We start from the raw sequence: 12,469 nt of genomic DNA on the forward strand, positions 1-12,469 counted from the left end.
GTCTGACAACAGATTTACTAGTATTGCGCAACAGCACAGTGTATTGCACAACAGAAAGAAATCTTTAATTGAATATAAATTCAATTCATATAACCAATTTCAAGTTCTTTGACTACATTTATTCAGAAACCTATAATATGTCAAATATTTAATTACAATCCAAATTCAGACCTGTATCAAGCTTGAATATTGTATCCATTTTTGTCCCAACTGTTCAGGGTTGGACCTCTGTGGGCGTATCCAGCTGCGCTCAGCGAAGCAGTTTATTTACAATTATACAAATTTAAGACAAATAAAAAAAGGTCAAAGATACACATTTCAATCAATATGCATGCGACAGTTATTGAGGAAACATAGATCAAAGTGTTCCTTTAAACATCTGTGACAGTTAAATGATCTGAAAAGCACAATGAAAAAAAGAGAAGATGAGATGGTCCAGGGATTGGAAAGAGAATGAAAAAAGTAATGTTTCAAATAGGTCTTTTACTACTGTTATATACAAAAGCCAGCTCCAACTATCGCATTAAAACAAAACAAAATGTAATGTAATCAAACAAACAAATAATAAAAGTACACAAATTTTTATAACATTGTACCCATCTATGTCTTTCCTCTTTTGCAGACACATTGCTCTAAGCATAAAAGCTATTGGATAAATTCCTAATAATACAATAAAACTTTGAAGACATGCCACTTTTTTAAATGGTTCCATTTGGCAGTTTAAGTGTTTCATGTTCCTTGTATTTGTTTTGTTCATTATCATCTTGTCTTGTAAGGTTCCAGTTGAGAAGGATTTCTTTTGCTTTATTTAGGGTTTCATCAGTCTACAATTAGATATAAAATCTGGGATCATGATTAACCAAGCTTGTGGTAAATAAACCATTGCTTCCATTATATGAATTGGGACAGTTGCTTCAAATTTACCTCAATAATATATTTGTAGAAATTTGCCAATTCATATATATTCATTTGTCCAATTTCAGATAGTTGCAGGAAATTTCTTTCCATATGGAAAATTATGCCAATATTTCCTTCTAGAATTGATTTGACTACATTATGTGATTTAACTTTTAGATAATATCCAAATTACAAATTGATGTAAAAGTTTATCATCAGTATACTTTAAAGGCAGTAAGACATCACATATATATTCCCAGTGGCTAGTTTTTAACTCAACTACTACTTATGTTCTTACCTTGACAAAGCAGATTCTCACATACTTTTCTCCTAGATATTTATGTTCTTGGCTGTAACATATGGAGACTGGCATTGCACAGAATTTCTAAAACAATAGTTTATTAATGATGTTAGTTTGTAATAATATATGAGCCATTTTATGTAATATGGTACTCTTTTTTTTGCATAGATAGACTAGCTGTGTTTTTAGAAAATAGTGCAATTTTAATAAGGAGATGTGGTATGATTGCCAATGAGACAATTATCCACAAGAGTTCAAAGGAAGTGGATGTAAGCAATTATAGGCCACAATAATACCTTCAACAATGAGAATAAAATGCTCCGCTGGGGCGCAGCTTGATACGACCGCAGAGGTCGAACCCTGAACAGTTGGGGCAAGTATGGACACAACATTCAAGCTTGATACAGCACTGAATTTGGATTGTAATTAAATATTTGACACAGCATAGGTTTCTGACACAGAATGAAAGTGGTCTAAGAACTTAAAAATTTTTAATTTACCTATTCAAACAATATCATAATCATTATTATTTGCTTTTATATATAAATCAGAAATAACCAATTTAAAATGGAAAATTTTAAAGAAAAAAACATACATGTGATGGACTGTGAAACTCAGATCAGGAGATTGGGAAATTTTGGTCAGGAGATTAGGACTCAGATCAGGAGGTTTTTAATCGACATAAATTTTGTCATAAATGTAACCGTGTGCTGTAAAAATTGTGTCTTTTAAAGTGTGTTTTCTTCAACTTTCAATCTGAATGTATTATGTATTATGTTTATAATACCCTTGTACTTTAAAGTTTCTTTATTTTTATATTCTACATGTTCAATCTAACATTCTTTTTTTTTTAGTATGTTCTTTAAATTTTTCAATTCATATCTTTTTTATCATAATTCTGTAGGACAAACATTGCAATCAGATCATTTGTTTACCTATCTGCATTTGCAATTAGATTTTATTTGAATAATCAGAAATTCGTTTAAGTCTGAAATATGGGTCATAGTTAGTATATGAATTCAATTTAAGCCTTGAAAGAAAGTATAGAACCCTCAAATAATTTTCAAATTATTATTTTTTTATTTGTCCTAAGACATTTAAAATCATTTAATTACCATCCTTTTATGATTATTTGTTCAATTTATATTTTATTTATATTCTTTTAAAAATTTACATTATTTAAAGGAAAGTAACTTAAAACAGGATAAATCAAGGGAAGTAACCCAATAAATACACAAAGTTTTTATTACACAACGGCAGTTTAATAGCCTGAGGTAAAAATCGTTGATTACCAGTATGTTTGACACCCAAGCTGACAAGTGAAGCCATATAATTATGCATGTTAATTGATTTACAGGTAAAATATAACTTCAGGTGACGTCAGTTACACCAGATGTCTGAGATGTCCTGAGATGATATGTTGGGCAGAAATTTTTCATTCATGAAAAATTTCATACACGGGATTTTTTTCTCTTCAACGCGAAGTCGGGAGGAGACCCCTGAAAACGGGATTATTGTACTCCCGTCGGGAGGTTCACATGTATGAAAAAAGGAAAAAAAATCCCCCCCCCCCCAATTTTTTTGAACCCCCTTATGATTCATCACCCCAAACTCAATCCAAGCTTTCCCTTTGTGGTATGGTACCTTGCAGTACAATTTCAGAGAGATCCATACACTTGAAAACAAGTTATTGTCTGGAAACTAGAAAAATGCTTGTTTTTTGGCCCCTTTTTGGCCCCAAATTCCTAAACATTTAGGGCAATTACCCCCAAACTCAAACCCAGCTTTCCCTTTTTGATATCGAACCTTGCAGTACAATTTCATAAAGATCCATACACTTACACACAAGTTATTGTCCTGAAACTAGAAAAATGCTTGTTTTTTGCCCTTTTATGGCCCCTAATTACTAAAATTTTGAGGGAATTATCCCCAAAATCAATCCCAGCCTTCCCTTTGTGGTATGGTACCTTGCAGTACAATTTCAGAGAGATCCATACATTTGAACACGAAGTTATTGTCTGGAAACTAGAAAAATGCTAATTTTTGGCCCCTTTTTGGCTCCTTATACCTAAACTTTTTGGGCAATTACCCCCAAACTCAATTCCAGCTTTCCCTTTGTGATATGGAACCTTGTAGTACAACTTCATAAAGATCCATACACTAACACACAAGTTATTGTCATGAAACTAGAAAAATGCTTGTTTTTTGCCCCTTTTTGGCCCCTAATCCCTAAAATTTGGAGGCAATTACCTCCAAAATCAATCCCAGCATTCCCTTTGTAATATGGAACCTTGTGATACAATGTCAGAGAGATCCATACACTTACACACAAGTTATTGTCATGAAACTAGAAAAATGTATCTTTTTTGCCCCTTTTTTGCCCCTAATTCCTAAAATTTGAAGGCAATTACCCCCCAAATCAATCCCAGCATTCCCTTTGTGATATGGAACCTTGTGGTACAATGTCAGAGAAATCCATACACTTACACACAAGTTATGTCTGGAAGTTACAAAAATGCTTATTTTTGGCCCCTTTTTGGCCCCTAATTCCTTAACTGTGGGTACCATAACCCCCAAAATCAATCCCCACCTTACTTTTGTGGTATTGAACCTTATGGTAAAATTTCATTGCGATCCATTCACTTAAACTAAAGTTAGAGTGCGAAAACTAATGCGTCTTCGGACGACGACGACGACGCCAATGTCATACCAATATACGACCACAAAATTTTTTTTGCGGTCATATAAAAACCCATACCGTATATTTGGCTATAAAAGGCCCCAACATGAAAAAATGTGAAACTATGCAAACAAGAAAACTAATGGCCTAATTTATAACAAAACAATTCATGAAAAAAAAAATATGACAGATATGAACCAATGACAACCACTGAATCTCATTATCCTTCAGATCATAAATTCTCTTTTCCTATTGCCCTTTAGCCTACCAAAAATACTACTATGATATAGTATCTGCTCTTTAACCTAGGAAATACCATTAAGTTATAGTATTGGTCATTAAACCTAAGAAATTCTACTATAGTATAGTATTGTCCATTTAACATAGGGAATACTTCTATCTTGGTATAATATTGTCCATTTAATATAGGAAATATTACTATGGTATAGTATTGTCCATTTATGCAAGAACAATTACTGTGGTAAAAATATTGGCCATATAATCTTAAAAAATATGGCTATGGAATAGTATTGCATATTTAGCATGGGATATACTACAATAGCACAGTATTGTTCATTAACCTAAAAAATACTTTAATGGTGCATCAGTGTCCTTTTAAGCAAGGACAACTACTATGTTCATTTAACTTAGGAAATACTATCATGGTATAGTATTGTCAATTTAACCAAGGAAATACTACTGTAATAATATTGCCCATACCCTTGTTGATACAGCTTTACCTTTTTGTGTATTGCCCATTTGACAAATTTGTAATCGTATGCCTGTCCATCTTCATCTCTTGTCACCCAACCATTAGTATCTAAATTAAAAACACATTGAATTGAAATATACAATAAGATTATTGTGCCCAATCTAGCATCCGTTTTAAGGGCAAGGATGAAGACATTCTTGTCATTCCATTCTTTATGCTTTAATGTGTAGCACACTTAATACAAATCTCCAAAATGACCAGACTTGAAAAATGAATTAAAATTCACTTGGGTACAATAGTATTCCAAGTATGGTGGGGAGAATTACTTATGGATACCAAATATAATAGACCAAGGATGTTATTAGTATGCTCCTAGTAGACTGGACCACATTGTGATTAAAATGTTCAAATATAGATTCAGCACTGCTTCCCTTTCCTGAAGGTAGTAAAATAAAAACTACATACGCAGCAAAACATTTTAAAATATGTTTTAAAAATATTAATCTACAATTGGGGAAAAGAAATAAAACTTATGGTATTTTAAATTAACTGTTACTAGTGGAAATATATTCCCTACCAGTAGAAATGTGATGCAAAAAAAAATGAAAGCTATGGTGGTCCTACCGAGGGTGGATATATCTGCTACAATGAAATAGCCACCTTCAGGCACCACTACAGTTATTCCTGCCTGACTGAGGTATTTACAGAGGAGATCACGCTTCATTTCCATTTCCCGTGGTAGAGAGTTGAAATAACATTCTGACGAGCCAAGACGGGATAATTCTGTTTCTAATGAAACTGCAATAGCCTCCTGTAAAATGAAGAATTGATGGATACCAGAAAAAAAAAGCTATAAAAATAAAACATGTATTTACAGAAAGGTTGCTTCATATTAAAATTTGTATATATGCTGTACAATAGTAGCCAAAATCGAATATACTATTGAAATCCCAAGGGCTTCAAGGGTCCTTTACATATATTTACATATCTTTTGTAAAATACTTTAAATGCTTCACTTGCAACTGGCTTTTACAAGACACTAGATGTATTAACTGAACAGCAATTTAATACTCCTTGTAGAACATAACCAAACTTAGTACGATCGCAATATTCCTCGATTGCAATCTATAACTATTATTAGACTTCTATAACACAGCTCTGTGTTATGGTAGTCTCCGTTGCAATTAACATATTCAACTAACTTGGTATTACACAAAGAATTCAGTTTAAGGAGTGATTGAATATCTCATTGCGAAAATAAAATTTTATATACCTGAGTTGGAGTGGGATTAGTTCTAAGCACTGCATCATGGATAGTCTTTATACCCTGAATAAGGTTTGCAGGAGCTACAGCCCAGCCAACTTTCCAACCAGTTACACTAAACGTCTTACCTGCACTGCCTATTGTTACGGTTCTATCCCACATACCAGGTAAGGTTGCTGAGAACATATAATTAATTCTGATGTATACAAGCAGCAAAATAGATATAGGTTTTAATAATATAATTTCACATTTCGGACCAATCTTTGTAACATCACTACTTCGACGATTAGCGATTGATCTCCCTAAAAATATTCAAATCGAGTAGTAACGTTAGCATTAGTATCGATAACGACAAACAAAAGTTGAACCTCCAGATAAAGAATGATTTGAGGGTGAATAACTCCTAAATTAAAATCAAATATTTTGGAGGTCAATATGCGCACCAAATCGATGGCAGTATAATCTATTCGTTGATTGTTGTCATTATCTGGCAGAAGCAAAAACTAAACTTCAAGTTCATTCCGCGCTTAATATTAACATGCAAATATTTGAAAGAGAAACTTACCAATTCGAATATGCTTTTTTCCATCATATATAAGCCATTCATACACTTCATCAGCAATACACATGACATCATACTTAGTACACAACTTGGAAATCAGATCCAGCTCCTCAAATTTAAACACCTGTAATATTTTGAGAAAAATTAGTAAAGTAGGTAAGCTGCAAAGCAGTTGACCATGACACACATCGATTGTATCATTTAACGAATGATACGATGAAGTGTTGTTTGATATTCAGCAAGTGATTTTTTTTTTTTCTGTTTGTTTCCAGTATTTCGTGTCCGGTTCACTGCTTTGTAGTGCCAGTATTTGCTTGAATCCTATCCATACTAAACATTTAATGAAGTTATTGAAATGTTTCAGGGGCACATCCTTGTATTTCCTGTTTCTTCATACAATTGTTTTAGTGATTTCAAATATGCAGTGACAGTGATGGTACCAGGATTTTCAAAAATGGTGGACAGATAAACACAATCCCCCTTAAAATGTGTACCACCTTGGGCATCTCAAATCCGTAGATCCACCCCTAATTTGTCATATTGTAAATCATTTTATAGAATTATACGCACCTTTCCAAGTGGATTCGATGGGTTGTTGACCACTATAGCTTTTGTTTTACTATTGAAGGCTTCTCTCATTTTACTGGTGTCAAATGTCCAGTCCTCGCTGCTTGTTATACTTTTACTAGTATTCTTCTATCGCAAATAGAAATATCTTAATAAATGCTAACATATTTTGTTATGAAACAGTTTATTGTCATTTCCACATATTTTCATCGTGTTTTAATTTGTGTTGTTAATTGGTTAACTTTTGTCAGTCGTGTCAGCAATTGTACTTGTTCTAAGAATGTAATTTGAGGCAAATGGCGGTGATGGCGTCCAGCGTAAACAATTTGTGTAAGTATTTCACTTCTGAAGGAAGAAGACTGAATAATCAATATATTATAGATATATGCCTTATGGTTTGAGATTTCCGTCTGACAAATGTCCCGTTGTCCTTGACCTCATTTTCAAGGTTTGATGACTGAACAAAAATTGAAGGTTTTTTTTTTATCACGTGATCTTATCAATTATAAGTAATACGTTAACAATAGAAGATATGGGATCACCTGACCTTGACCTTATTTCATGGATCATTGATTAATGTCAAGTTTTCATAAAAAGGGTCATATCTTATTAATTGATCCCCAGTAACTTAACTTATAGGTTTTACTATTTGTTGTGTATTACTGTAAGGAGCACATATCTGTTTGACAAGTTCCAATTTAAGTGACTTCGACCTCATTGCCATGGATCTGAAATCACAATCTTAACAAGAGTGGACACGCTGAAATGTGTGGCCTCTTTTTAAGCTTCAGATTTTCAGATATATACTAGATAGCTAGTATGTCATCCGTACGATTTAGCTTATCTGAATAGTCCTATTTACACATGATTTATGTTTTGATAAATATATATAATATATGACTTTGACATACTTACCATTCTCAGTGGTATGTAGACAGGCACTGCACCTGCTAATCGTAGCATTTCCTTATAGGGTTCATAAAATGGTTCAATCAGTATAACCTAAAATGATTCATAAACCAAAGACATGGCGGAATTATAATGTGAACTGATTTAAAATATAATTCTCATATATACAGAGTTAACTGTTTTTCGTGTACTGATTTTTACTGTTCGTTCTTTAATGTATTTTTTATAGATTGATAAGGAAGGATTGAGATCCTAAAAAAACGAATTTAAATCCACCATATGGCCATTCGTGTGTCTGTCCTAAGTCTGGAGCATCGTCAGTGATTGTCCATTCGTGTGTCTGTCCTAAGTCTGGAGCATCGTCAGTGATTGTCCATTCGTGTGTCTGTCCTAAGTCTGGAGCATCGTCAGTGATTGTTAATTCGTGTGTCTGTCCTAAATCTGGCGCATCGTTAGTGGTTGTCCATTCGTGTGTCTGTCATAAGTCTGGAGCATCGTTTTGTGGTTGTCTCTTGTTAAATTTCCAATGTCTTTGTTAATATCCAGTGAATTACGTTTTGATGACAGATAATTGTTAATCTCTGTTAAATTTCTACACTGTAGACGTTTGTTAAATCAGAAGTGAGGAAACTTCAAATACGAACTACTCGAAAAAACAAAACGGAAGACTAATGCCGACCCCTAGAAGATTTTAATGGGTTTTTTTTCTAATGCTGGGTTGCTGTCTCATAGATATGTGTCCCGTGTCTCTTTAATTCATATGTTTTTAATTAGATATTGAACATTGAAAAATCGCGTTTATCAAAAATGAATTTCAGGAGTACTAGTGTTGTTTGTACGTTGCGGGACTTGGTATTTAACGGAGAGTTGAAAATAAATTAATATGATTTGGGATTACTAACCTCGTCTCCAGGATTTATTAGTCCCATAAAGGTACAGTATAAAGCTTCAAATGCTCCAACGGTGACGTTTATGTTGGTCATGGCGTTAATCTCTTTCCCCATGGTTATACTATAGAGTTTAGCAAGAGTGTCGATAAGGCGCGGATGCCCCTGTAATGTATATTACACCATTCTTAAAATTACCATTGAACATCCATTTTCTGGTCAGCAATTAGCGCGTGTTGGATACTTTTCGCCCCTTTCCCAACATGCAGATTACATGAGTTTCTTTGTTTTTGCGTAATTGATGACAAATGCAGGGGCGGATCTAGTAATTTGGGTTAGGGGGCGAAATTTTTTTTGACGTAAAATTATCGAAATATTCTCTTCAGATACTTTATTAAGCTGAGGACAACCCATGCTTTGCAAATTTTAGGAAGGCGCACGCCCGCCACGCCCCGCCTGAAATATGATTGACATAATTAACTTCATTTGTATTTTTAAATGCAGTTTATTACCTCATTTATTAGTCAAATGCCGATTTCTTTTTACAGCGTAAATTTTTTTTATCTGCACTGATATAATGTTTTCTTGTACAAATCCGATTTCAAATGTTACAGAATGTTACTGTTATTTTTTTTTTATAAATCCGGTGTTCAGTATTATATAACGGTACATGTATACTGTAAATTCAGAAATTATTGCGATGTTTTTATTATTGCGAAAAATGCGTCATGGTTATAATCGCAATAATTTAAACTCGCATTTTGAAATTTTTTATAAAAATTAAACAGGATTTTTCTCAATATCGCAAAAATTAAAATCGCATTTTATTCTAAAATGACAAAATCGCAATAATTTCTGAATTTACAGTATTTGATTTATGGAAATAATGTATGATGTTAATTGTTGAAACTTGTGGAAATCCGAGTCATTAGTAGGTATACAACTATTCCTTTGGTGTTGCTAAATTCTTTATAATTTGAAACAAAATGGAGAATTATGCTTTAATTTAAGCTTTTCAACCCTCTGATATAACTTACATAAGCTCTTGTATAGTGATTGTTCATGTGATTGTTTCCAACAGCAGCATTGCTTAGAGCTTCAAGAACATTTTCAGGCGGTCTGAAATCCGGGAAACCCTGAAAAAGTATCGTTTTCATTCAATGCATGCACAGTAACAATGCAAACGTTCATTGCCAAATGATCAAGAGAACCTACTTATAATTATTATCGTATTTTTTATGAACTTTTATTATTACAATCGCAAAAACAAATGCACACAAAAATTTCTAAATTTACAGTATAAATCAGAGCTTTGTTGATAGTTGGTAAAAAGCTTCAAATTGGTAAGCTACCATGTGGCAATTTTTCTGACTCATCAATTACTATTTCATTTCAGTTAGATTGCATTTTCCTTGATTCATGGGGCCTCGGTGGCCGAGTGGCCTTAGTAGTTCGTCTACTGTATCACTAGCCTGTTATAATACTAAGGTCGTGAGTTCGAACCTTATGCACGTGGCAGGTACGTTCGACTCAAATCTCAATTGCATTTTTCCTATCGAATGTTGGTTGTTATCTCGAAGCGCTCCGGCTTTCTTCACTAATACAAACTTGCCGCCACGATATAGCCAATAATGATGAAAGTGGCGTTGAAGGCCGTACGGTGACCTATAGTTGTTAATTTCTGTGTCATTTAGTCTATTGTGGAGAGTTGTCTCATAGGCAGTCATACCACATCTTCTTTTTATATTAAACACCAAATAAAGTCAATCAATCATTGATTCACAATTACTTAAATAGTCTCCATTTGTGAAAACATTTAGAATTTCAAAATATTATAAAATTGAGAATGGAAACGGGGAATGTGTCAAAGAGACAACAACCCGACCAAAGAGCAGAAAACAGCCTAAGGCCACCAATGGGTCTTCAACACAGTGAGAAAATCCCGCACACGGAGGCAGGCTTCAGCTGGCCCCTAAACAAAAATGTGTACTAGTTCAGAGAAAATGGAAATGAAAATTATGACTTCATTACAATACGTATTTCATTTGTTTTTTCATACGTTCGCTTCATTTCTTATAAAAACTGACTCTTATATAGCTCTTAAAACAATCTACTATTTTCAACAGCGTATGTGAGTAAGTATTATATTTTTCTACTTTTCTATTCTACTCTCGGCTGTATACGTACCAGTGCCATGTTTAGCGCTCCATGCTTAGAAACTAGTCCTAATATTTCAACCCTGTAGAAATAAAGTACTTAGTAGATAAAAAAAACACTAAATACATAGTTACTTAAAAAAAAATTCAATTGTAATGTAAAAAATTGTAAACATCAAGATTACAAAAATGGAAATATGGAAATTGACCTTAATCAAAGGTATCTACATGAAATTACTGTCCTGTGAAATACCTCTTGTAATACTAGTAATCTGAGCTGCAAGATGACGTGGCAAGACTTTCATTACAGTACAGATTGTCAAGATACTGGATGAACGATAGTATAAAAAAAGATGTTGTGTGATTGCCAGACAACTACCCACCTGCGAGTGTGATTGCCAGACAACTACCCACCTGCGACCAAAGGATGAGGAGTGTAAACAACTAAATGTCACAGTATGGCCTTCAACAGTGAGCAAAGTTTATACCGTAATAGTTAGCTTTAAAAGGCCCCGACGATTGCAATTCCACCTTTCAAAATAAAGTGGTCGCATCATTTTGGCGTTAACCTTCATATCGTTCATAACTTACCATATATTTCCTTCGCAGGCTTTGTCTTTTACTCTGTTTGCTAATCCTAATTGTGATGCCATTCTTGTCCCCGTGCAATCTAAAATTTAAATTTCATATAACCTTGACACATTTTCATTTTCATGAATCTTGATATTTTTTTATTCCGTCCCTATGGTTCATCCGTAAAAGAAAATATTAACAAAAAAGAGCTCTAAATCCTACCTGAATATTGTATGTCTTTGTGTAAAGGAAAGACAACGACTTCACAAAAGTAATTTATATACTTATGTCTTTCCAGCTGAGCATGTCAACAGTGAGAAGGTATAATTTCATATGTCATCACACTGAATATAACGTCAATAAAGTTGATATAGTCAAATTGAAATGTTTAACTTATACCTTATTTCTACTTTCCAAAATGGGGTCGTTTTGGGGCTTTTTAGCAATTAATATATCTAACTTAATCTGTTGCCTGTCTAGTACTTTTTCAAAACAAATAAACTGCTTCGCCGAGCGCAGCTGGATTCGACCGCAGAGGTCCAACCCTGAACAGTTGGGGCAAAAATGGACACAATATTCAAGCTTGATACAGGTCTGAATTTGGATTGTAATTAAATATTTGACACATTATAGGTTTCTGACACAGAATAAATGTAGTCAAAGAACTTGAAATTTGTTATATGATTTGAATTTATATTCAATTGAAGATTTCTTGCTGTTGTGCAATACACTGTGCTGTTGCGCAATACTTATAGTAAATCTGTTTTCAGACATTAAACAAAGAATTAGCAAAATAAATTTCTTTGGAAAATTGACAATTTCTTAAACCTTGAGGGAAAAAAATTGACCCCCCCCCCCCCAATAATTTATTTTTTGACCACGCCTCACCCCCCCCCCCCCTATTTAAAAAAGATGATATTTGAAGAAATTTTCTTTTTTATTTCTTAAATCTTGAGTGGAA

General features: G+C 33.6%; 1 protein-coding gene across 1 annotated transcript; it reads right to left on the reverse strand.

The window, feature by feature from the left end:
* On the reverse strand, nucleotides 1-11,588 carry LOC127706716 (kynurenine--oxoglutarate transaminase 3-like). The gene is made up of 12 exons (XM_052211373.1): nucleotides 11,527-11,588; nucleotides 10,967-11,018; nucleotides 9,817-9,915; nucleotides 8,795-8,944; nucleotides 7,899-7,985; nucleotides 6,987-7,112; nucleotides 6,420-6,540; nucleotides 5,864-6,030; nucleotides 5,215-5,401; nucleotides 4,619-4,698; nucleotides 1,196-1,282; nucleotides 1-824 (listed from the first exon to the last, which is right to left on the reverse strand). Exons 1-12 carry the CDS (start codon nucleotides 11,586-11,588, stop codon nucleotides 699-701), a joined length of 1,344 nt encoding a protein of 447 aa, XP_052067333.1. The 3' UTR covers nucleotides 1-698.
* Nucleotides 11,589-12,469: the final 881 nt, after the last annotated feature.

Source organism: Mytilus californianus, unplaced genomic scaffold, assembly GCF_021869535.1.
Source record: "Mytilus californianus isolate M0D057914Y unplaced genomic scaffold, xbMytCali1.0.p SCAF_6, whole genome shotgun sequence".
Taxonomy (NCBI): Eukaryota; Metazoa; Mollusca; class Bivalvia; order Mytilida; family Mytilidae; genus Mytilus; species Mytilus californianus.